Source organism: Anser anser (genome assembly GCF_964211835.1).
Source record: "Anser anser genome assembly, contig: HAP1_SCAFFOLD_196, whole genome shotgun sequence".
In the NCBI taxonomy this organism is placed as follows: Eukaryota; Metazoa; Chordata; class Aves; order Anseriformes; family Anatidae; genus Anser; species Anser anser.
The window spans coordinates 14,189-41,775 of NW_028153830.1; the positions used below are offsets into that span (position 1 = coordinate 14,189).

A 27,587-nucleotide genomic window follows, 5' to 3' on the forward strand; every position below is an offset into this window, starting at 1 on the left:
ATTCTTTCAGTAAAAAAAATCATAATTATTATGTAGCAAGAACTACAGATGAATTAGGACAACTGACAGGAGCTTCAAAATGTTTCTTACACTTTTTTAAACATGCAGTACAAGAAAATAGGAGAAATTAGAGTTTTGACTAAGTTTAAGGTACCATGAGAATTTCAATGTTAAGAACTAACTAGAACCACAAAATAATTAAATAAATAAATGAAAAATAGCTTTGAAGTTAATAACTTTTGACAAAATCTGGAATTTCTGCAGAACCTGAGTGTTCTGAAAGACACATGAGAAACTTAATTTCCACTGTGAATCTACATGGCTGTCATTATTAAACCACACTTCTCTAAAAGACTTTCTTTTCTATCAGGGTATCTCAAAAAGGGGGAAGTGAAATTGCTTGTGGAACATTACTCAATTTGCTTGCATTCAGTGTTCACCCCCTCTTCAATTTTTTCAGGATTATCTACTGATTTAATTAGAGGCAGGCTCTAGCTCTAAAGAACTGCATTAAAGTAGGATTTGCCACATTAGACTTTCCATAGTGCCTCTCATCAGAGGAAACACCTTCTCTCCAGGTTTAATCCATCATTTATTTGATTTTTGAGGCTATTTTAATTTTTCTGAGTCATAGCAGGAGAGATATGTTGTTATTTTGAGAAGTAATGAAAACAAGCAGTAGGTGTCCAGCGCACTCATTTCAACATTCTACTATTTTCAAATGACTTTTTCCCCGTTAAAACGCAGTCTGATCAAACCCTTGAGGCATCCCTGGAGGTTTTCAAGGCCAGGTTGGACTAGGCTGTGGGCCGACCTGATCTAATGGGTGGCATCCCTGCCCATGGCACTGGGGTTGGAAACTGATGATCTTTAAGGTCCCTTCCAACCCAAGCTATTCTGTGATTCTATGAAAATTTACATAAGTAAGATAGATATGGTTTTGAAACAGACACTAACCAAAGGGAATTACCAAGTAAGGAGAAAATCCTAGCTCCATTAAGCAGTATGGCAGTGAGTAACCCACAACACATAAACCCTTAAGCCCTGTCCATCAACACTACACAGTGATTTAAATGGCCCTCCTATGCTTTTCTAACTTTTTGACATGTAGCAACCTCTAAAACCCAAAAATGTTTAAAAACTGCCAGATATTTCACAGTGAAATAGTCAAGTCTGTATTTTACATTTGTAATTTTCAAAAAATTACTTCATAACTCATAGGTCTAATCATTTTCCACATAAACTGATGACAGAATGTCAGCCTATGGAAATCTGTATCCCATCACAGAAATCACTAGAACAATAAAAATCTTCAAATAACGTTGCTTCAGTTTATTATATATAGTAAATGAGATTTATGTCGTAACATATGCATATGGATCTGTTCTGGCATCCTAACTTCCATGAGTTAAGACTCAAAAAATGCTGGAGCATAAGGACTGCCTAAACAGTTGTCTGTTTGTTGATTATCACTTCCACAAAATAAAAGTGATTTATCCCCAGATCCCAAAGTCTCCAAGTTCTCAGTCTCACCACCACTCACTCATGAGCACAAACACAGGCCACGTCCCCAGCCCACATACCCTGCAGGTTCTGGCCCTCTGGTTGTGCCAGGTGCCAAACTGATAGCTGTCTGCACCTTAACTGGGGGGCTGATAACTGCCAGTGAGAGATTACGTTGTGTAGAAGGAAAAAACAGCAATCAGATTTAAAAAAAACTGATTTCTGTTTGTGCTTACCAGGTAAAATGAACAGCCCTAGTATGCATATATGCTCTCACAAAGCACACACACAATTTCCATGGCCTGTTCCACCTACATTCATCAAGAAGACCAAGGTCTTTCCTTTCTCACATAGATTTCACTACAGACATCTGGTTTTATTTATGCTTGGTCTCAATTCAGGCCTATTCAGATAGGGCAGGCATTCAACCTGAATCTGCTCCTAAAAAAAGAAAATATAAAGAAGCTTCAGCAGATACAAGACTCTCTTGCTCCTTCATTACTCATCATTACTCATCTGTGTTCTTTGGAATCATATTTTTCATGTTATACATTTTCCTCCAGTTTGTGGACAAAATTCAGAGCTAGTTTTAATATCTGTGGTCTAAGTATAGAGAGCATAAAGCAAGAAAGGATAACATTGTTTTTAATGGCTTGGAAAAAATATAGTTATGGATGCACTTAAAGCTTATTTAAAATTGAACTGCCTTGACAATACCACTAAGCCGTAAATAATACATCCTTGTTAGAACTAATTATTTTGATTATTTTACCCGTGCTATTAATAATTGCAATACATTGAATGCTTATGAACATATGTCTATGTCTGTAGTTTCATTAAAGTTCTTACATGCTTTCTTTTCTCGCTGACTTATGCTACAATTTACGGAACAGTACAAGCACATCTACAGCACAGTGCATCTTTGTTTTCATGCTCATTCACTACTGCTGTGAGGTGCTGGCTGCCAGCCTCGGAAACTGAAATCTTCTATTTGTCCACAAAATACCAACCAGGCTGAAAGCAATAGCACGGGCGTACACGTAACCCTGCCAGTATCCTTCAACCCTAATTTGAAGAGTCATGTCTAGTACTGAAAGGATGATCTCTGCAGTCATTTCATTCTTGGCTTCTGCTAATTAGTTGAAGTGAGGGATGCTACCAAGGTCTAGAGAAAAGTTCAGATTCTATCTCCTCCTTGCTTACTTCTTTTTCCAGGACAGACCACCTGTTCCTCGGTTCACTCTCTGACCCTGCCAAGTGTGGGAAAGCTGCTTACTGTTGGCACACTTTTCACCATCCACTTCATGATCAACAGAGCCTACGGCTTGCACCATACACAGCAAAAGCAGAACACTGGTTGTATTTGTTCAGCTGCCAGTTCAATCCCTGTTGCAGCCACCATTTTCAAGGTATAGCCTACAGTTGTAACTCAGGATAAATGGCAGAAAACTGTACTTTCACACACGTGAATCAAAAAAGTTACCCTTTCATGCTGCTTACTTCTATCTACTTACTTGTTTACCTCAATACCACTCTGCATTCTTGGCCACCTTACACTCAAAACTTGAACCATCATTTCTAATCCTAGTTTCCCCCTTTGTGCCAGAGACTCTAAAAAAATTCCTTGAGACAAACCAGTTTCTCCCACAGAAAGAAAGCGGAGAACTGCTTGCAATAGTCTCTGTTTTTATTCTGAAAAGGATTGCCTTTTTAATGTAATGAGTAGCCAAGGTAGAATAAAATAACTAGTTCTGAACTACATGCATTAACCAGCCACCTTTTAATCAAGCAAGCCAATCCCGCAAAGGAATAACATCTTCCCTGTGTGCCATAAAGATGTTCGAAAACCATGTTTTCTGAAATGGGATCTTCTAGTGATCAACAACAGCGTGAGGAGCTTCTTGCCTATTGTTTGCTAATGTGGAATCACTGTGGATATCTGTTGTGGATATCTAAGAGCTAGCCTACGCTTCCTGTACAGAATAAAAATACTTCTTCTGCATAAGGTAAGGACTATGTAAGTAGTAGATGTTCAGTGTGGAAGCTGGTGCTGGCAGACCACTGTAGTATGTTTTCAGTAAAAGTGGAAAATGTACCTTAGACAAATAGGAGGTAATACAAGAGCACGTGTGGTGGTATTTCTGTATTTACTTATGTAACTGAGCTGTGGGAAGCAGGACAGACGATATAGCCAAGACACTCTTGTTAGTAACTCAAAGAGGGAAAAGACTCCTGATTATAAACTAATTTAAGTTTTCTGAACAGTGTTCACATGCAGATAATAGTATCACCTGAGGGCCCTTACAGCCTGTTATCCTAAAATCCTCCACTAGATGAGAAGGGAGACCAGAACACTGTGCTTCAGAAACCCCACTGCATTCTCATTAGCAGAAGACTGCAATAATAGTCACACTGGGATATTCTGGGGGCTATGAGCTGACAGAAGTATCTAATTATCAAGGAATATTGAACATGCAGATCAAACAAACTGCAAGTCTAATTCTACAGTGACACCCAAGTTATAAATGTTTTTTCTGACAGAAAAAGTTCTGCATTGCTTTTTAGTTCTCACTTTAGTTTTTCCCATTATCTTACTAAATATTATTTTTCCGAAAAAAAAAAAGTGTTAAAACCAAGAGCTATAAAAAAGATCAAAACTGAAAGAACTTTCTAAATAGCATACAGAATTTTCATGAAAATATAAACAGTTAAGTCATTAGATAATAAATGCAAAATGGTTTCTTACATTGATCTCCAGTCAAAGAACCCATACACAGTCTGAAACAAGGGCCCACTATTTCTTCAGACACATATCAACACAATGCAAGCAATACCATGTAATTAACACTGTGCTAATCTGTTATGCATAAATTGAGTACTGCAGCTGATACATATGAATAGAGAATAGGGTACAATACCTGTCCAAAGTTAATAACACAGTTTCGTTCATTTCAGGTACATCATCAGCTTTAATGGTGATGTTAATTGTGGTATCACTTTGTCCAGATAAGAAAACCACGGAGCCGTTAAAAGGACTTATATCATCCTGTGTTACCGCCTTTTGATTGGGACCAGAGGGTTTCAAACTCCAGAACACAGTTGCTTGACCATCAGTCCCATCTCGATGCAATGCAATGGAAACCTGTGAAACACATTAATTTGTTGTGACTTGCAAAAGTAGATGCAAAACCGATTACTCCCTTGCAAATTACTATTTGAATAAATAATAATAAAAACAAAAGTTTGGCCAGTTCTAATTTGAGAATGGGAAATGATCTATCTTATTCAGGATTTGTCTCAGTCCTACTTTACATGACTATGCTCGCAATTGGTGAGAGAGACTAACTGCAGTATCTTTTGCTCTGTGTGAGCATCAAGGGCTAACTGGTTTTAGATACTTACACAGAAAGCAAAGACCAATCTCAGTTCTCTGGAAATCAGTAACAGATTATTTCAGAGCATTTTTTTTTTTTTTAAAGAAGAGAATATTTAGGATAAGACAGAACTTACAGGAAGGCTTTTCCTCACATTAATTGTCAAATGCTACACTGAATACAGCAAACTCCACCTTCTCCAAATAAGTTTTCCATAGCAAAAGACAATATAAAAAGGCTTACTTACCAGCGTAGCAGGGGAATCTTCTGGTTCAGAAAGAATAATCGGTAGATTGCTAATAAAGCCTATTTCTCCATTTGCAATATCTGGAGTAATCCTCAAAGAAATATTTCGAATTTCGCCTAATCTAGGACTCACAGATGGGACTAGAGGAATTCTATTCACCAGTTCAACTCCTTCCAGCTGTAGGAAAAAGTAAAAGAAAAGTGAGAAATAAGAAGCCTCAGCACCAAGTCAGAACAGTTCTGACATTTCAGAGTAATTTTCATATAAAGGAAGTATACATCTCCAGAGCAAATTCTTCCTACTGATAGCACTGCTGTTATAAAAATTTGTAAGTAGACATGTCAAAGAAATTAAGTGGATATTGTTGAGCTGTCAGCAGAATGGTACACCTCCCAGACAAATCATGTTAGTGTATGTAATTAAACACAGATCAAGCCAGAGAGAGAGACTCTGTTCCAGATCAGCTGATACATTACTAGAGCTATTAACAACAGTCATTGATGAGCAGCATAGGCAATTGTCTAACATCATTTTTTGTGGCTTGCATTGATAAAAATCTAGGGAAATCACTGAAGTCATAATAATTTACAGCCCTTGATCAAACAGCCAAATAATAATCCACTTTTCTTTCCTCTCCACAAAATTTTAAGGAATTCTCTATCTAAGAACTACCAGAGCCACATTAAGAATTTAAATTCAGTACAGTATTTCAAAACTGTATTTTACTTGTCACTGCATTTCTGATAGATTATAGATACTAAGAGGAAATAGATTTTTTTTCATCCTTTTCTTTAAAAGGGAAGCATCACTCGCTAAGCCCAGCACCAGTAGTGACACACCAAGGAAAGCAGAACTTGCCTGTTTAATTATTTCCTTTAAATATTATTTATTCCATGTGATTCTGTCTACATGCATCATTACAATAAATGTTTCCATAACAGATTTGCATATATTTCTGTGAACATTTCACTGGGGCATAAACTCCCACTGACATTTTTTCTTGGAGTTATCAGGTGTTATCATAGAGTAAAGCTTTATTTTTTGGGGATAAAATAGTGGCCTTTCTTAAATTCATATAGTAATCATGGTTCACCATTTCAAAAGATGATTTTTAAAGTCTTACAGTTCTTGAAACCAAACTCTATAAATATGTGGGCTGTATCATATTTTGTTCCACAACTGCTTGAGTAACACCCAGAAATATGCATGAACATTTATCTGATGATAGATGGAAATGTTTTACAAATACTGTATTTAGTAACTGATTCTCAACCATTCCAACTTGTTATCAAAAGTCTGAAGAACAGATGATGGCACTGTTTGTTTCTCCTCTTTTCTGAGCTTTCTCCTAGCATAGGCCCCGATTCTGCAATTAACAGGATGAAAGTGCACCATTGTGCGGTTATTAGCTCAGTAAACTTTCTGAAATACTACACAGCCAAAACAATTTGCTCTATTTAAAGTGTATGCTGTATTTGGATCCTGTATGGTACCTTTGGAATAAAGTAATAATCAATAAAGAACAGAGATTTTACTCTTTCTGCAATGTTTCCTTTAGTACCTTTTAAAGGAAACCAGTACAAAGAGAAAAAAATATATAGTTATTTGAACAATAACAATTAGTTTATGAGCTTAATTTTCAGAGTTAATCTTCCTAGCTATACCAAAAACCGCATCTCTGATTACAGCACGTTATTTAATTGAAGGTGTCACTAAGGAATATATCTCACATTAACATTATCTCCTGTACCTTTATTCATCCTACAGTTTCATTTGCTTCTCTGCTGATTCCTGAGTCAATTCTTTATTTTGCCTAAGTACAACTCATTCTAAACATGTTCACTGAGATTATCATTTATTCACGATGCAGAAGGATTGTCACAGTGATAAATAGTGGTGTTTTCCTTCTCTATGAGTTTCTAAATTAATTATTTGAGCTGGAAAGCTCCTCTGATTTAATTTCTTCAAACAAAGATTTTATTTATAGTTCATGGAGAAAGTACAGAAAAAAAAAAAAACAGATTGGAATCTACAGTTTGAAAATCCAGGCAAAGTGCTTGGAATGACTGAACATTCTGAAATATTTATCAGATGTGTGTCTTGACTACAGTCAAAGGACAAAAAAAAAAAAAAAAAAAAAAACATTGAATACATGGAATTAGACATTTAAGAATTTTGTGGATCTCTCAAACCTCTTGCAATCATAAAACATACTAACGTGTTCTAGTATTTCAGAAGGCAATTCCTAATCTAACTGTGAATGCCATAAATAAATAAATAAATAAAATTGCATATTAGATAAACAATATAATTCTGGCAAAACTTTTTGTTCTCATTATTCCTCCTGTAAGAGAATGTAGGGAGAAGGATGTGGAGGGAGGAAATCTTTCAAAGGTCTTAGAAGTGATTACAACGTCTTTGGTAGACTATAAGGAAAATATAAAACCTGGCAAATTTGAAATTCATGGATATAACATCAACACCTTCAACGATGATAAAAGTTATCTTTTACAAATTGAGATAGAAAAAAAAAAAGGAAAGAAAAAAGTGAAGAAAACTATACAGGGAAAAAAAAAAGTAAGTTCTCCTAACAAATTTATATATAAATGCAATATAATATACATATAATATATAATGTATATTTGACCCTTTTTAATTTAGAATAGTTCAGCTGGAAGAGCAAAGATCACAGTATCACAGAATTGTAGGGGTTGGAAGGGACCTGGTCAGGCTGGAGAGTTGGGCAGGAAGAAACCAGATGAGGTTTAACAAGAGCAAGTGTAGAGTCCTGCATTTGGGAAGGAACAACCGCAAGTATCAGTACAGGCTGGGGGATGACCTGCTGGAGAAGGACCTGTATCAAGCCCAAGATACATTTACTTGCATGTCATTTCTGAAATTTTTCCTGCTTCAGTAATTTAATTTTAAGAACCTTATTTTTTTCACGTTCCAAGTCAGAGGCCAAGCAGAAACATGCTTCAAGGGGCAAGCAACAGACAACGCTGATCTCATTTTGATAAATTCCATGATTAGTACCTGAATCCTCTTTAGTTTTAAAATTTGTTTAATTACTAATGATTAGGGATAGAAAACTTTATAGCATAGTTATGAAAGATGTCTTTTTAAATAAGAAAATCTTTGCTTCAGAGCTAAGCACTTTTTTTTTTTTTACAGGAATGGTCATTTAAATTACAGTCAAGGGGAAGGATCAATTATTGAATCATATTCCTCATATTAAATAAGCTAAAAAACAAAAACAAAAAAAAAACAGCTGAGATACCTGTATGAGGAAATGAGCACCATTTTGAAGAAATGCATCTTTTCTTATTGGTATACTCAAAGTATGATGTGTTTTTCCTTCTGGAAACAGGAGGATGCTGTTTCTAGACATATTTAGAATGCCATCTTTTGCTCTCTCAGGATCCAGAGCTCCAGCTGGAATATACAGTGCAGTATAAACTAACTGCACATTTCCAACTGTTCCTTTCTCCCTTACAAAACTCAAGGATAAAAAGCGTCCTGTTGGATTACTTTCAATCTTCTGATTCTCCAAAGGATAAAACTTTATTACGCCATAAACATCATCGCTGTCCTGAATGTAAAACAAAAGCTGCAAAACAGAAAACAGCATCACTTACTCAATGCTACAATTAATATACACCACAGTTTTCACGTTTTCATGAAAGTATGTCATGACTGTCATCATACATTTTTATCGTTAGTGAATTGGCACTCAAGAAAGAAATCAGATTGACAGCCCCAAAGTGTTGCTTGTGCACAAGCAGCACACCACTGATAGCAGCAACTTTCCTGCTATGCCTCATCTATGTCAGAATGAGCTTTGAATAACTGATTTTTGGTTCAGCAGCCAAAGTGAATAATTTGAATATATTTCAGACTGTGAAAAAATCATTTAATTCACCAAATTCATTCCAATCATATGTTCAAAAAGCAAAGTAGGGACCTGAGTCACAGAATTGTCAGTAATGCTAATTACCCCTTATTTAAAAGTTCAGAGGTTAGTCTTAATCACTAAGCCATCCTCTTGAAGCTGTTACTCTGTGTAAAACATTCCAGTACCTACAGCAAATAAGCAAGTGAAAATAAATGCTCAACCTTCTCTTAGCAAGCAACCAATCAAGATAGCAGTTATGCAATGATATTTATGATGGGAATATTCTAAGCTAAATGCTACTGCATTAAATAGGTCTGGCCTTATAAAATATGTTAAGCCAAAGACTTTGGATGTGGCTCTTTATACTGAGAATACATCAGCTTGCTTCACTTAAACTCAAGCACAACTACTTCAATTTAGCCAATCCACCAAAACTGGTGGATCCTAATCCTAATCCTACTCCCTAATTATTATCTATCACCTCCTCAAAACAAGTTCTGAAATCAAACTTACCTCAGATGGTTCGCTGACTTCTGCGCCTCCCTGTATTGTATGAGCTAAGAGCTTCAGAAGATAGGGCTCTGCTTCTTCTGGTATGTTATCATCAATAATGGTCAGTGAAAGTGTGACCAGCATCTGTCCTTGATCAAAATGTATCTCCCCGGTCTCTGGAACAAGGTCTGCAGTCACAGGTGACAGATCACTGCTATTTCGAGTTATGACCCAGGTCACAGAAACATTTCCATGTGTTCCACCATTTCTTACGATCGTGATCCCTTCAAACCTGTGGTTTTGAATGAAAATAAAAATCTGTAACATGCAATTATAATTAATATCGGTTTACTTAGCTATCTGTTCCCTGGCAGATTTATACTGACTTCAGTGGAATCGATATTAACTGCTGCTACTGACATTTGAGTCAGGACTTAAAATTTGTGAAATCATACCACAGAAGTAGACTTTTCTCAGGTTGCTTATTCATGAGATAATATACATAAAGACATGAGTAATATATCTAAAGACATTAGTTAAAATTTATTTTGTTTACAGTAAGAAAGATACTGAGAAGAGGAAAGTTGGCATGTTTATATTTTTTCTCAGGAAAGATGTTAAATTTCAGAAAACTTTTTCTCAACTAAATTTCTACACTGTTTTATGGACTATATCAAAATACAATTGTCAGGCATGAGTGTTTAAATAATGATTTTATTTAAAATAAAGTGACTCAACTATTTGCCTATGCACTGAAATATAATTTATCAATATTTGTGATTATGGAAATGTCACGTTTCCTGTATCTGTGTATAAGAAAGAAAAAAAAAAAAAGTGAATATTGAAGTGCTGGGCTCTACATACTAGAAATTGTTCATAAAATCATAGGTTGATACATTACCTCTTTCTCTGGGGATGAACCACCATCACTAGCTAGCAGTGGACATTTTTACTAAAACTGGCAATATTGTATAGATATTAGTTCTGCTTGTAAAGATTTGTGTGGAGATTTGTTTTTAATTTATCTGTAAAATTACATGTATTTAACTTTTTTGGAAGTCTATGGGTATTCAGTACTTCACAGAAGACACTCACCACCATTTTTTAACCAGAGACTGACTTTAAATACAGTATAGACAAAGATTTACTGGGAAAGGAAGCCTGAAATATATTTTCCACTTGTATGAATGGGTGTGTGGCCGCATCACAACTTCACTGATCCATCTTTTAGATTAAGGGTTTTTCAGTATTTTGATAATGTCATTAAATATTTACAGTTCTCATATATAGTTCATAAATATTAAAATACTTCTGCATAATTAGACATTTTCTCCCTTGAAAATTCTATATCGTTTATAATAATTACACAGTAGGTGATTTCTATATTAATTTTTCACTACTGATTTTATAATTACTGTCAGTGAAATCCTAAGGATGCTTTACAGTGCCAAACAAATCCCTTAACATGACGAGATACTGTTTGAAGATCTGTAGTACCTTGAAATTTGGTCTTCATCAATGATAACAGTTTGAGTAAACAGGATACTGTTGATTGAAAGCACTCCATAGGGTTTATCATTTGGTTGGATGGTGACGTGAACAACAGATGGATTAACCAAAACAGCATCTCCCTGTAACGTGTCCTTAAGGAGCATAATTTGGAAGGTCTCAGCAATTTCTGGTATGGCATCATCAAGGATCTTGAATTTCATATATACTTCATGAACTAGAGGTGTGAAGACAATAGTTGTATTTGGCTGAAGATCTAGGAAGTCTAAATTGAGCTGCGCGTGTGCTGTTGAATTCCCAGTTATGATGGTGTAACTGACGGAGACTTCACATTCATCAGGTCCAATTAATTTTCCACTGTCATCCTTACCACGAATCACTTGAATTGTGAGCATTTCGACTTCCTCAGGCACCATGTAAGTGCTCTGAGCAAATCGCACAGGGCTGTCATTTTTCTTAATATTAATCTGAACAGAATTCCTTGTGGTGTTGATTTCAGCCCCTCCCTCCACACTCCTGAGATGAACAACAAACAATTCATCATTTTCAGGTATCTGGAAAAATAATAGTAGCAACAGGGTGTAAGTCCCATTTCAAATATATGCAGAACACTTACTTAGAAATATGTTATGTATATTTAGCAATAAAGGGAAATAATACAAACATTACAACCCTTTTCACATTAAAATAAACAGGCAAAAAGAAACTCGCTTGCAACTTTGAAAATCCCTTCTCAAAATTGAATGTTTCCATTTTCTAAGACATACTTCTATGCTATGGAAATATGAAAAAGTGGGAAAAGACAAAAAAAAAAAAAGGGCAAACAAAAACTAGGCAAGAATCAGATGAAGCTCTATCTTTCCAACTAGAGAGTGTGAGGAGATCCAAACTCAACTTGTGGAAGTTGCTCTGCTTGGACACAAGTGTTCCTGACAGTTATTTAGTCTGACATCTTTATTTGCTGATGTTAACACCATTTTACATCTATGCATGCCTGAAAGAACAGAGGAACAACATATGAACACAACCTACCTTGGCCCTTTTGTTCCTATTCAACGGGAAAAAGAACAGTTCCTACTTTCAGACAGACTCACATTCCCAGCACAGCTTCAGTCACAGCTCTGAGAATGTGCTTGCTGATGCTTATCTATTAATTAGACTTTGGCATTTCTACATGTGGTTTGTTTAGAACTGCACTTTAGTTTTAGCTCTTTAGTCTCTAATAACTGATGCAGCAGACAAAAAAGAAGGGTTTATAAGCCTTGAATTGCAGAATTTAATATTTTTTACTTTATATTATTACATTTTATTCCCCAGTCTTGATAGGCTAAGTCTGTTTAACTGGAAAATATCATTATTTTATTAATACAGAGAGATTAGAAGGAAATATTTAAATATTACATAAGATCCTCACATCTCATTCTTGTTGTGGACTCTCAGAAAAAACAGTATTATTTGCTTCTGAGATAAATTCCACAACAAAATTGCTTATGTGTTACTAATGGCATTGCTTTGTTATAGGGCTGATGAATCCTTTCCATGTAGTTCTGTTTACTGAGCAAAAAAAGTTCAGAATTCCTTGTGGTCCAATATTTCTTCTCTTTTTACACATTTGTTAATTGGCCACCCTTAGATCCTGTTTCAGGGCACAAAGGGTATGCACGCCGCTGTCTTTGTAGCTGAGGCCAATTTTGTCCCTTGTTTGACTTGTGGCACTTAAACTTGCATAATATTATTGACTGATGCAGGTTGTTTGTTTTTTTTTCCAGCGTGAGATTTGCAAGCTCTCTGTCACCTCTCTCCTACACTACTATTTCCTATTTTATCTTATTAAAATTGATGTTAACTTACGCTTGTTTTAGTTCACTAGTTCATATACTGTCTTGCAGTACAAAAATACGCATTTGACAGTCAGAACGTACATGCCATTTTAGTTGCAGATAAAATCTTAGTATCCTACATAAATAAGGCATTGTGGAGCTTTCAATTACATCATGATTGACCAATAAATACATGAGTCAAACTTCGAATATAATAGTATAAATGATTTCCAGTGCTGCCTTGCCTCTTTAATTTTCTCTTAAAGTTGCAATTATACTTAAAAAGGAAACCTGCACAGGAAAAGTACTATAAATGCAGAGCTGTGGAAATCAGAACTGCAGTCCCCTACCTTCTGTAAGGCTGCACAATTCAGAAAAATACTTGTTTCATTGGTTTCCCTAACTCAGATCCTAAAAGCTCAAATTAAGTTCTGACAGTAGTGTTACTGGATTCTTGTGAACTCTATCATCATCATCATCAATAAAGGTTTTTGTGCAAAATTCATCTTTCACATACACTTGTGAAAGACTTTCAAAGAGTGGAAAGACGTTGACTAGACACACCAAATACAGATCAAACTTTTAGAAACAGAAGTTTGAGAGCATTTCTCAGAATAAAAATAAATAAAATCACATCCTCCCAAGAGAAAAGACCCTAATAATTTATTTCTGTGTGTAAGTCACTGAAATATTACATTGAATTGGAAAGAGATGTTTCTACACTTCAGCACCCCAGGTTGGCACAGCCTCTTAACACTAGAGTATCAGTAGAAATGTGGAAGGACATTTTTTATAACTAAGAGTAAAAAGGAAACAAGCTGCTTTACAGTTCTGTGCTCACTTCTGAGACACACACCTTTCACCATTATTGTTTTCTTATGAATTTCTTACTAAGTTGTTTTGCATCATATATACTTATTTTGATGTCTCAGTTTTCCCTCTTAAGCTTATTATAAAGGAAAAGAAAAACACAAAAGAAAAGTGCAGGTAAGAAAAAAGGAAAATCACAAGTTGCAAATTAGAAGAATGTTTTGTTTACTCTGAGATAAAAAGAAAGCCTCACAACCTATGAGTTATGTTGTGGTTTTTTTTTGTTTTGGTTTGGTTTTTTTGTGTGTGTGTTGTTTTTTTTTTTCAATTGGCCAATCTGAAAACAGAAAAATGTTAATTATCACCTAGTATTCATGCTTTCCACAAGACTGCATGTTTGTTTCAGGAATCTCATCTATTTTTAGGATTTTTTCAAATATGTTTCTACCCTGAAACATATTTGAAAAAAAAAAACCACAAACAAACAACGACAAAAAATATTTTTGAATCTGCCTTTTCCCTGTGAATCTTCAATGTGTAATATTCTTTCTTTAGTGACAAAGATAACATGTCTGCTCAGCCAGGATATGCACATAAACTAAAACTATTCACTGATGAGAATTAAAGAGGGAGCTTGGAAAGAGTAAAAATAATAGACCAGAGAGCCAAAATTTAACATCACTTCATCAAATAGAACTGCTTTTAACCTTATTTAAGCCAAGCCTTTTTGTAACTTACTACTCTAAGTCTTTCCAGAACTTCAGTTAACCTTCTACGTATCAAAGCCTAAGATGAAGTCAGCTTGTTCCTACCTGATCATCAAGCACTGTTAAATTATAAATCAGCTTTGATCTCCCAGGTGTGAATGTAATATTTCCCTTAGCTGGACTTAGGTCTTCTTCAGCTGGGTTTGGACCATCTTTTATCTGCAAAGAATTGATTTGTCTGATGAGAAGTCTATAAAGCAGGAATACAAATCCAGTGCAAGTACAATAACCAATATGCAGTGTGACTTGCATAACAAATGACTATCTGTTCAGCCATCTCCAACTTACAACTTACATGAACATTCAGTTGTGAAAATCTGCTCTTTTCTGGCAGACAGTGTAAGTCAGAACAACCACTCTGAAGAAATCCCGTATTTCCAGAATAAGAGGAAGAAAACTACTTCCATATAGGCCTATGGGGACTCTTTAGTATATTCTGATGCATAACTGACTCTTTCATATTACAGAAAGGATATTCATGCAAATTCAGTTTGAATCAATAGTATTTCATAATAAATTCCAAGACAAAGTAATAGTACTTACTGGTTTTGTGTCCCTTCTATCTTAACTTGTGATATTAAAGATACTAAATTTAACAGTCAAACTCAAAATACTACAAAGCCTCTTAAAGGTCATATGGGATTTTTTGGTTTTAGAACATTTTGTAAATTATTTTTCAACATACATATATAATGATGTGAGACAGACCTAAGTAATTGTCCAGAGAGTAAGATTTACTGTACCTTAAAACAAACATATTTGCAAAAAATTGCACAGAGAATCATATTCAGTACTTTAACTATTCATGCTATATTTAGTATTAATAAAATCCAGTGCAAAGCTTTTCTGGTTTTGACAGGTCTAGACTAAAGCTTTGAGGTCTAGATTAAAGCCTTACCCTATAGGACCAGGCAACTAGTACAGAAATATCTATATGAAAGATTTTATATATAATTTTAAAGTAAATAATAGAGTCTGAGCTAGATAAGAAAAAGAAAGCAATGAAGTCAGTAATTGTATCACATTCAAATCACATATGTAAATAACAGGATAAGTATTCAACATGATTAATTATTTCAAAAGCTTCATTTGCAGGGGATTCAAGATAGAGATCAAGATACAGATGATTATAGATACAGAAATTCACCAAATCCTGAGCACTCACAGTTCAAAGTTGGGATAATCATTAAAGACTCACTTGAATATTTGTATGTAAAATAAATATTTTTTAAAAAAATTAAAAAAACTTAGATAAGACACTTCTTACATACTTAATATGCATTATTTTCTAGTAATACATACTGATGTTGCCTCACGTACCTTTCTAAATGACAGAATATACTCGGTTTTCTCTAGTACCTCTTAACGTTAAACAGTCAATTAAACAGTCAGATAATTACAGTATTTTCTATATGACGGTTAATATGAATCCCTTTTATGAAACAGATCTACCTAATGTAGATGTAGGTATTTTGTCCTTCTTCCCCTTTTGCAAACACTTCAATAAATTATGATTACAGCCTCTCAGTTTAATCCAACAGACTACTGTATGAAGTCTTTTGGATAAACTCACCTCAAAAGTTATGACGACCGTCCCATAGGTTCCCCTCTCTCTAATTAGAGTGAGCGGCACAAATTCATTTCTGCCCCTGGGCTCATTCACTGTGATTAAGGCAGACTAATGAGGAAGAAAAGGAACAGACAATCAGACACAGATCAAATATCACAGCAGAATGAAGAAACTGTTACCATAGAAATATCAAACTCCCACAGACAAGTTAATCCAATCCGCAAACCAGTCCACTGATGGCATACATTTCCTAGCAACCAATTAGTTCAGCTAATGAAAACCTTAAAAGATTTCAGATAAAAATGTATCACGTAATGCAATTTGTGTGTTTTTGTTGTTGTTGTTGTTTGTTTGTTTCTGTAAATGAACATAGTCAACATACACAAAGCACTGACATATCATCACTGGTATTTTTAGGAGCTCCTACACCCATTAAAAATAGGTTTTCACCATCATGAAGTCGTTTATTAGATAGCTAGCTATAAATGTACTCAGGACAATCATTTAGGTCACTGGTCACTTTTTTAGGCTATTGTAGGTAACAGATTTTGAAGATATCCACAAATCCCAGAAGCAGCTTGGCTTAGTACTGTGGCTCTAACATTTTCTTATGTTCTTATGTTTTTTCAGAGAAGTCCTATACAAAATTATATTGTCAGAATGCTGTCAATAAGGCATAGCTACTCGTTCTACTAATACAACCTCTGTATTATTGCAAATATCATCTGCTGGAGTAACAACAGCATCTTATCCCAGAGGGTGTTATAAAATGCATATATTATGACAATGTTCCCTCAGTAATTGGTAATTAACCCTACTGCAAGAAGCTGTGCCTGCTCTTCAGAGGAACAGGTTTATATTCAGAAGCTACTTCTTTGTTTACATGCTACATTTCAAAACTGAAATAACAGTAGCAATAAAAACAAACCAGATGTAAATTATACACTCAGGTAGAGAGTATTTATACATCCAAACAAGTCTGGAATTTTAACTGTTATAAATTTCCAATAGAAACAAAAATAATATGTCAGAAATACATGCTTATAGATTTACTTCCTTTCATTATCCTTTCAGAACTAAGCAAACTACCCACATTAAAGCCAGAGAAGACTGAAGAATATTCAAACCTGGATGGAACTGGAACTGTTTGTGTGACTCACAATAATCAAATAGTCTTCTTCCTCCACTGCAAAATGTTTCACACGTCTGGTATCCAGAACAGAAAGAGTCTGTATCTGCAAGGGAAATATGAGGGTGACTATGTTTATCTACATATGTATATAAACAAATACATTTTATATTACATTGTATATAGTGAGAAAAAGTACGCATAGAATGTTAAGAATTCCAAAATTATGTATAAAACTATACATGAAATAGCTTTTAAAACTTTATATTTTATATATATATATATATATATAAGCAACTAATTTACAGAATTAACATAACTTATCATACATTTTCCAGAAAATGTTCTATGACTTGATTGCTTGAGAATTTCTTCCCCCACTTCCAAGCAGAGCTACAGGCTGGGAGATGAGTGGTTGGAAAGCTGCCTGGCCGAGAGGGACCTGGGAGTATTGGTTGATAGTCGGCTGAATATGAGCCAGCAGTGTGCCCAGGTGGCCAAGAAGGCCAACAGCATCCTGGCCTGTATAAGAAGCAGCGTGGCCAGCAGGGCTAGGGAAGTGATTGTGCCCCTGTACTCGGCTCTGGTGAGGCCACACCTCGAGTACTGTGTTCAGCTTTGGGCCCCTTGCTACAGGAAGGACATGGACGTGCTCGAGCGAGTCCAGAGAAAGGCAACGAAGCTGGTGAGGGGTCTGGAGAACAAGTCTTATGAGGAGCGGCTGAGGGAGCTGGGGTTGTTCAGCCTGGAGAAGAGGAGGCTCAGGGGCGACCTTATCGCACTCTACAGGTACCTTAAAGGAGGCTGTAGCGAGGTGGGGGTTGGTCTGTTCTCCCACGTGCCTGGTGACAGGACAAGGGGGAATGGGCTAAAGTTGCGCCAGGGGAGGTTTAGGTTGGATGTTAGGAAAAACTTCTTTACCGAAAGGGTTGTTAGGCATTGGAATGGGCTGCCCAGGGAAGTGGTTGAGTCACCATCCCTGGAGGTCTTTAAGAGACGTTTAGATGTTCAGCTTAGTGATATGGTTTAGTGAAGGACTTGTTAATGTTAGGTCAGAGGTTGGACTAGGTGATTTTGGAGGTCTCTTCCTACCTAGACAATTCTGTGATTCTGTGATTCCCAGGTAATCCTCCCTGCACCCTCAAATGTAAATATATAAAAAATACAAACAATGTAAACAACTAACTATGACAAACTTACATCACTGAAGTTATGTAGTATTTTAGGACACAAAACTAACTCTTGTCACACAGAGTGCTTTTTTCTAAAACATGGCCAGACTGGAGGACCTCCCTTGGTCCTTGCCAACCCATACTATTTTAAGATTTTAAAATTAAAATCGATTTACCCACAACAATCTGTGTCCAGCCATGAATGCATACACACTGTTGTTAGAAGCTCCCTGTGTGGCTCCTCCATGAGTAACCACAAGGTAGGAAGAGGCTCCAATTTGGAAAGACACACAACTTGTAGGATTCCACATACTGAAATTCTGCAAGAAGAATAAAAAAAAAGTAAGATTGTGACTTAAATTCCTTATTAACTAGCATGTCTGGTGTTCAAAAACAAACATTTACCTCAACAGGAACAAATACTCCTTTCCACTGGTAGACAGTAGAAAACAAAGCTGGAGGCATACGCAACAGAACACCGTACAGGATTTCTCTTGAGGTAAAGAAACACCAACCAGATGCTGATTCTTCCACAAAACTTTGCAAGACAGATAGGACACTGATACCACCCCCTGCAATATAGTAAAAAATAAAATAAAATAAAATAAAATAAAATAAAATAAAAACACTATTTACTATTATATTACTCTTGATATCTTTTCTAACCCCATTCCCATTATTTACCTCCCAAAGCCAGACCTAGTATGAGAAATGATGAAGTTGTGTCTTAGTATTTGTTATAAGTGTATATAAATACATAGAAATGTTACAATGCTAAGGATATAATGAGAGTTAAGCAGTAAATGTATTTTTCATTCATTACAACTGCACATGGAAGACATATAGGCAATTTGAGTCTGACTCATAATAATTGATCTTGGAATTTAGCTAACAAGAGAATTAGCTAGATAGCAAGTAGTAAAGAAAAAAAAAAAAAAAGACAAATTACAAAATGTTCATGTTTTGTTCCCCATTTACAACATGTTCATGTTTTTATTCCAAGACGGTCCCTAAGCACCGTCTTGTCAGAACTAAACTCCAGGAGCTAGACTCTTGCATGTCACATGTCATTTATACTGTGTTAGAAAGATCCTGAGTTACAAGTAGTACGGAACAAATTTTATTACACACACACAAATAAATAAATAAATAAATGGCTAGTGACAATAATGTTCAAATTAGCAGCAAAGACAGAAATAGAGATTACTGAAACTGGCAGAAGTGGCTGATGACAAGGTGATTCTTAAGCAGCTAAAGTATTTTATCTACTAAATCTTACATAGGAAAATATTAACTGAATTGTGTCTGAATACTTGAATTTACATTCCCAAGCTACATCTCCTGTATGCTTGGCTACTCTCTTACTATCTCCACTTCTACAAAAGCAGTGGACATTCTCTGTAAAGTGAACGTACTGATGCCAAATGCAGTATCTGATGATGTCTCCCACTCAACGCTCACAGAAACGTTAAGCCCATTACTCCGTGAAACTTTCAAATAAGCTGTAGTGTTGGCTTCTTCAATTATGATGAAATTTGTCCTAAATGTGAGAATCATAAAAATAAGGAAAAAATTATTTTATAGTATATTCATTGCTGTAATAAAAATAAGATTTTTACTGTACAATTCCAGATGCAGAATATACAACAGAAATAAAAAGAAAATATTAATAACAGGTTTCAGTATCTGATGGACTGGTAGCTACATTAATTAGGGTTTCCCAATGATCCTTACTACAATCATGCAAAATCATAGGCAATTCAACAAAATCTTTAAACAGACTGAAATTTAAGTATATTAAATTCACGTAATAAATGTTTAGATAATATTATTATTAAATATTAATATAAATTATTAACTCTAAATATCAATGTATTAATAAAATAGCATACATACATTTTTTATTTAAATAGTAAATTTATTTAATCTGTATGGTTTCAGCTGAATGGTTTTTAAAAATGGCAGTCCATATGTGTCACTTGCTTCTGAAAAACAGCCTTCAGTGAAAGTATATTTTTTACAGGTTTAAAAATGAAAGTAAATTATAAAACGTATGACTTCCTGGACACTGATATGAGGTTTGGAACTTTTAACATGGAATACTATCAGTGGAATATGTAGGCACTAGTGAAGTATTAGTTTATAAAGAAAAATAATAATAAATAAATTGAAATTTTGGATTATGAATAGTCCTTTTTATGCATTTTTCTACTCTTTTGTTTAGCAGTAATAGTATTTCACAATACCTTTCAAAGTTACAGATTTACAAATTGGGTTGCTGAATTTCTTTAATGCGATCCATCAAAAACAAAATTGTAGAGAAATATTATCTCTTTGGAGTATGAGCAACTATCTCCTTTTTACTGATCAGTGTAAAGTACCTATTTCCAACTGTATAGATGCTGAAAAGCCCTAGTGGAGCCTGGTTTTGTAATATTGTAATCATAGTTTCCACTCTCGTGCCTAGTCTGGCTCCTCCAGTTGGATTGAACAGGGTGACAATGAAGTGCTCATCCATTTCTGGTTCTTCATCTAGTACCGCAGAAATATGCAGCGTCTGATAACAAAACAAGCATACAATGTTATTGAGACATGATAACAGATGATGACACAGCTCTATCAGAATGTGCTACCTTTTTTTTAAATTTATTTCACTATAAGGCTTTGGATAGCATAGCAGGAGAAGAGCAGCTCATGAAGCTGGAGAGGACAGAATTGAGGCAAGCTCAGACTGAGTTCAGACTGAGGTTCTAAAGCCATCCATCTAGTGGCCTCCATTGGTGCAACACTAAGATGAGCATATTCACTTTTCGTTGTTGTTGTTCTCTTTTCTTTCTTTTCTCATCCTATGATCCTCTGAAGTTTTTGATCCTAATTTCATACTTTTGTTCTCTATTTATTCCATACATTTTTGGGTAGTTTATACTCACAACACAGCTATAAGTGTAATCAGTTAAGTTGGTTTTAATTTATTTTAGTTGGCAGCTAAGCTATCTTCAGGGAAACAGGGTAATCTCACTACTGGTGCTGTCAAGAAAGAAAAGGAAAAGGAAAAAAAAAAGCAAGAATAGTGAGAGATTTGAAATACTCTTTCCTCTCGATGCTTCTTTCCCTCTCCTACACCACTGTGGATGAAGATCAGGTCTTCTAAAGGCAATCTCAAACTAGCAAAGAGCAATCTAGAGAAAGCTAAGTGCTTCACTTTCATTTGGGGCTCACTGTCATCCTTCACACTACTCAAACAAGCAAAAAATTTCATAGGTACGCATAGCCTTGCTGTACAAAATAAAAAGTTAGTGATGATGCATTTGGAAATAATACAAAATTTACAATGTTTTATATTTCTGTTCATTTCCACAATAAACCATATTTACCAACTATATTAAGAAGGCTCCAACTTCTTATAGATCTGCTGCATTGTGATTCCAAATGCATCTAAAGGCCAGAAATTGAAAACCAGTGTTTCCAAGAAAAGTTTGTCTCAGTTTCTATCCTATTGCCTGTAATATGCTAACACTAGCTTCACCAGCTTTACTGGCAAAAATAAATAAATCGAATTGTGATTAAACCTTAGAAGAGTCAGGATTCACAAACTTAAGCTAGTTCATTTTGTAGCTGACATTCTTGTGAGGACAGTATAGAGGCAGTGAGCTTAATACTTAAGTTATTTTCCAATCCTAAGACAGACAACTGTTCTACTTTTTGTATTTGTTGCAGCACATTCTGTTTAGTTCAGACTAACTAAAATGTTAAATTACAGAATGGGATTTTTACTTTGATCTTAACTATTAGGCTTGCAAATTATCACTTTAATTTAAAGTAAGTTTGCATTTCAGCTATAGATTGACTACATAAAAAGAACTGTTCCAAAGCACACATGAACGTTATCTATAGTGTACTGTTTTCAATTTACCTCAACCCTTACAAACTAAGAAACACCTAAAGATGAGCCCATTTAATTTTCACACACTTCCACATCAGATAATAACAGGAAATCAGTCACAGCTCATGACTCAATTCACTTTATGAATGAAAGAAGTAGAAAAAATAAACAGAAGATAAAGCACAGACATTTCTGAAATCTTTCCAATATTTCCAAAAAAAAAGCTTCCTAGACTTCTCTGGTAATAACTAGCATATTACCTTGAACCTGACTCCCTCTTCGAGCACAATATATCCTTGAGAAGGGGTCAAATCCATTGTTGCCTCTGAAGAGTTAATCTCACTTACAAGATACTGAACAGTCACAGTGCCAAATATTCCCTGAGGTGGTTCTCTGATAATATTCAATACTGCAACACTTTCCATCAAATGGATAGATGTTTGCTCTCTCAGAAAGAAGTGATTGCTGTTATTGAATGACAAAACTCCATGGCCATCATCATTGGCAAGTATAGTAATTGTAGCTTTTGAAAAAGAAATAATGAAAATATTCTTTGGTTAACATAGTAAAATATAAATATACATATATAGTAACATAATACATAACATAAACACAAATACATTCTTCCTTTAGTGTGTATATAATGCTTATGTGTCCATGACATTACCTGAAGAGAATGGGAAGGCATTTCACTTTAACTAGGAAGATCTCTAGACAGGAAGAATATAGTCTCTCCTAGAAAAGGATTATGAACTCTCTAAAAAGACCTCAGTTCAGTGAGGTAGTACACATTGAAAAACTCATCTTCGTGCTTTCTGATTCATTGCTTTACATATAAACTTTTTAATTGCACAGATTTCACAGGGATGTTTCAGAACCTTCCAAAGGAGTATAAAGATTCACCATAGCAGGACAATGGTGCTTTCTGAAATATGATTATTCAGAAAAGTGGAATTAAAATGTGTGCCACAGAATTCTAAAGAAATGGAACATTAAAACTAAGTTTTACCTGTTGTGTTCTCCCCTAATTCCAGCCCCAGAGATGGATTTGTTAAAATTAACTGGAACTTCTCATCACCTTCAGGAATCTCATCATCAAAAATCATGACATCAACAGATTTATGCCTTTCTCCATCAGCAAAAAAAAGAGTCTAGCGTTGAAACACATAAAGCACCGAATACTTACATCAGTTAATATCACACAGAAATTTTTGACTACGGTAAACAGAATTCTGTGAAATAGGAAGGAAGGGAAAGCATAGGAAGAGCCATATTCTCTGTTCCTTATAAACTGATTGAATCAGAAATATAAAGGTTCAGCACATTACAGAATGAGGACAAGAAAGAATAATTTATTTTGAAAGTCCTGTTGCAAAAATAGTCTATGAAAAAGTTTGTATGTCTAATCAAAATTAAATTTGAAATCGATGTTTGAAAGTTTACATTTTGCTTTATATTAAAAAATATATTTTTAAAAAAGAAATAAATAGTAAGAATAAGAATATTTTTATTTCATTCTATTTAGATTACCAAAGCAACTGAAACAAGCTGAAACATCTAGCATCACTACTGATCATTCTGCAGAATAATCAAGAAGATATTCTTTTACGGAAGCTGAAAGAATAAAAAGTACTAGATTTAGAGTTGCTTCTTACCCTTGAGGTTACATTAAAATCCAAACCCAGCTGGGCCTCCAAATTTTGGGCATAAAAAAATACAGACACATTGCCATATGATCCTCTGTTTCGGTAAGCCATTACTGTCAGATTCCCATGAGATTCACTAACTTCAAAACTAAAATAAAAAGAATAATTCTCAATGTTCACTGATTATGTTCTTTTGAAAAAGATAGTACATTTTTATTACATTTTCACTCTGAATTATTCCCTACATTATAGTTCTCTAACGCATCCTTTTTACCTTTTTTCTCTTATCTAAATTGAATTAAGTAACATGAGGTTTTTGTTTTGTTTTGTTTTGTTTTTTGCTTACATGAATGGTGAGGCTGGAAGAGTTGATGCAGGCTGGGGAGGTTAGGCAAATTGGTGATATAAAAGGACAACAGTGAAAGTAGTAATAAGTAAAAGAATTCTGATTAGATGAATAGTGAATTTTTGTTTTCAGTGTGGGAATCCCACTTTCTAGTTCAGCTGAATTGAATGATTACTTTACCATCTCAAAGACATGGCCCTATTTTTAACAGGAGTTTTACTTTTAGAAAGAAAATGGGCAACACCAATCACTAATTGGCACAGTAAGTTCTTCAAGGAAGATGAGACTTACTTGGTACCTTCCCATTCAATTACTCCTCTTACACCATCATTAGCATCGATAACAATTTGAGAAGCTAAACCTTCCACATCTAAAAGGCAAAACAGAAAGACAAAAATTAAAGAACAATAAAATCAATTTTCTTGATTTTCAAGAATCACAGAAGCATTTATTCAATCGGTACTAATATTACAGTGTCTTTACAAAAAATGTGTAGGAGAAAATGGGAGTGGGCAAGATAACTGGAAAGAGTCCTTACTACTAGAAGTGCAATAATGCGTCTTGAATTAGCACTGTAATATTTAATAATGCATAAAAAAAAAAAAGACTAAGGAAAATGTAGAAAGTTAAACAGCACATAAAACATTAGAAAATAATAAAGTCTAGATTTGCGATGGAATCTTAATTTGTCTTCACTATAAGTGTTTATTACAATGACATTCAATATTTTGCATTTGCCATTCTGAGTATGAGAAAGACAATGAGGAAGAATAATAAATGATTCAGCATTTCATCTTCTATTTGTGCTTCAGTGCCTCATCATACATTCTAATGGCACACCTCAGATTTCACTACAAATACACAACTATTAATTTATTTGTGGGGTGTTCACATACTGTAATATTCTACTGCTCCATAAAGACATACAGGTATTTACAATTAGCCTGAAATCGTAATTGAATACACTGCAGTGTGAAAAACACCAAATAATAGGTTAATGTCAGAAAAGTCTACTAACTTCAGAGACCAGAACTTTACAGTCAAAACTTAATACTTCTCAGAAAATAGGTTGTTGTTTTTCAGACAACCGCACCACACAACTACCTTAACTTACTTGTTTACTTTTTATAAACTTCAACTTACTTTCTAAAACCAAATTGACTTCACCGAGTCTGCCATAAGTATATTATGTTTAGATCCATATACATTTTTCCATCAATTCAGATAAAACTGAACAAAAGTAGAAGATTATTGCCATGAATCTAAGCCTGTCACTATGAGGTAGAGATGACGATGAGCAATAGCTCTACACAGACAACAGAAGTGTTACTGAGGTTTACAAATCCTGAGGGAGTAATGGCAATCAGAGACATTTCTGCTTCACTCCTGCATTTTCTCATGTCACCCTGAAGTCAGATCTGTTCACCCAGGATCTGTAAGAGTTTGCTCACAGACACACACGCGGACACACGTATTTGAGTCAGGCTATTTCTTCTACCAGAAGAATTCACTGACATGTTATGTGAACACATTTTTTCCTTATGACTTAAAACTATTATTTTCTCATTGTAAGTAAAGCTGACCCAATGCAGTGTCACATCAGTGTTAAATGGTCATGGTTCAAGGAGACAGCCAAAGAGAAAGTGAGACTATACAACACTGTTTAGTTTGGATGAATCTTTCATTCTTATATGCTACTCCTTTCATATTTTAGACTCAACTATTCACAAATCAGCAATGAGTCTTGCAAGTTACCTTTCAATCTGTAACGAATTAACTCAGTCACTTCTATAAGCATGCAAAGAAAAGGGAAAAGAGTCAAAGAAGATGTCTGACATTATATAACTAGTCTTTAGTACCACAGGATAATCCAACAGTTCTTAAAGCTAATGACTACTATTCTACTGAATTCTGAAGAAGCAAAATGAGAAGCAGACTAAGCAAATAATAAAGATCATTGCAAGAGTAGGAAAACCATAAAATATGTTTCCTAAAAGTGATAAAAGAATAAAAACAGACTTTTTTAAAAGAGTGAGCAGAGTAGCCACATAAAGTTTTTTTTTTACTTTTTTTTTCCATTTTGTAGTTTGTAAATGAAAATCAGATGAAAAAATCACCAATAAACTTTTCAAATAATTGTCCTTTCCAACTGATAATTACTAACTCCTCTACGAAAATTAATTTAAATTTTCCCAGAGTTTAAAAAGCAAGAGATTAAGTGTAATAATAAATCTATTTCATATTCTATGATGTTTCTTCTAAATAACCATGTCTCATCTCAGCATAGTTGGTAAGTAAGAGGAATAATGGTAATCTCCCAAGGTAATATAATATAAACCATTAAAAAGGAAAAGTAAAAATAATTTGCTATAAGATGTTTTTACCTAGCTTAGGTGGGGATGACGTTGAATGGTTCATGATGAGTTCCACTGAAGTTAAATTAACCAAGAAGAATTCTTGCACCTCTGGTATATCATCCTGCAAAACACAAATACAGTACATCCTCTTCTCATTGTCCTTTAAGAAACTTCCACAGAAGTCACCAAAAAGGATCACACAAGAAGTCTCTAATATTACTGTGACACTAGAATTCATTTTTCTGTTTTCCTGAAATAATTTTATTGGGTCTGAAACTGATTATCGTGGAAGAATTAAGTAAGACATTATATATCATGAAAAAGATCCTGTGGTGACGCTAAACTATTCTTGCAAATAAATTACTGACCGATTTTAGAGGCATGTATCTCCAGCAATGAAAAAGTATGAGCCTGTAGCCAGCCATGAAGCACACTGTTCTAAATACTACTAGATAGTTGGTAAAGTTTTAATGAGACAACTTTATTACCTTTAGACATTTATTGTAGCTTTATGGAGAAGATACAGGAGACTTTTTTGACACATATGCAGCTGCATTTATACCTGATACAGAAACAAACCGAACAGTGTATATATCTGTCTGTGATGACGATCTTCCGGAGGCTGATGAGACATTCACATTTTACTTGACATTACCAGTAAGTCTAAGTTTTTCAATTTATCCGTTTGCCCAGAAAATGCTATGTAATCTGACAGAAATGAATGGTATTCTGTAGAACTCTGTGCAGTCATGCTTGTGGGTCTGAGTCTTAATAGGTAAGAACTAAAATTTGGAGACTAGCCAGGATGGTTCTTATTGCTCCTTTTAAGAAAGTTTTGTTGTTCCTGTGGGTGTCTATGTGACATTGCTGTGCAGTATAGACATAGTCTGAAACTTCAGCAAACGCTGCATTCAGTTGTTGGTATTTGAAGGTGTTGTGCTGGAGTGCCAAGGAATTAGACTGTGAAGGGTCAGCCTTTCCTGTTTTCCTACACACTGCACCTACAAGAAAGGGTGGAAGTAGCAAAAAAAGCAGGATGATTTCCAGTCCTGCAGAGGGTAAACAAG

General features: G+C 34.8%; 2 protein-coding genes across 3 annotated transcripts; both read right to left on the bottom strand.

Annotated features, from left to right (window-relative positions):
- Positions 1–3,777: 3,777 nt before the first annotated feature.
- Positions 3,778–16,443, bottom strand: LOC310891383 (adhesion G-protein coupled receptor V1-like; the record flags this gene model as incomplete). The annotated part of the gene is made up of 6 exons (XM_083853657.1): positions 3,778–8,734; positions 9,533–9,803; positions 11,009–11,574; positions 14,463–14,576; positions 15,991–16,095; positions 16,438–16,443. The coding sequence occupies 6 exons, from the start codon at positions 16,441–16,443 to the stop codon at positions 8,354–8,356; spliced, it is 1,443 nt and encodes a 480-aa protein (XP_083709783.1). The 3' UTR covers positions 3,778–8,353.
- Positions 16,444–16,594: 151 nt separating this feature from the next.
- On the bottom strand, positions 16,595–26,958 carry LOC310891382 (adhesion G-protein coupled receptor V1-like). 2 transcript variants are annotated; one of them, XM_083853656.1, is made up of 8 exons: positions 26,548–26,958; positions 23,827–24,533; positions 23,181–23,322; positions 22,432–22,694; positions 20,670–20,845; positions 19,704–19,828; positions 18,694–18,860; positions 16,595–18,608 (listed from the first exon to the last, which is right to left on the bottom strand). In XM_083853656.1, exons 2-8 carry the CDS (start codon positions 23,926–23,928, stop codon positions 18,450–18,452), a joined length of 1,134 nt encoding a protein of 377 aa, XP_083709782.1. In that variant the 5' UTR covers positions 23,929–24,533; positions 26,548–26,958; the 3' UTR covers positions 16,595–18,449. The 2 variants fall into 2 exon arrangements, with proteins under 2 accessions (XP_083709782.1, XP_083709781.1); XM_083853655.1 differs by having other exon boundaries at positions 23,827–26,958.
- Positions 26,959–27,587: the final 629 nt, after the last annotated feature.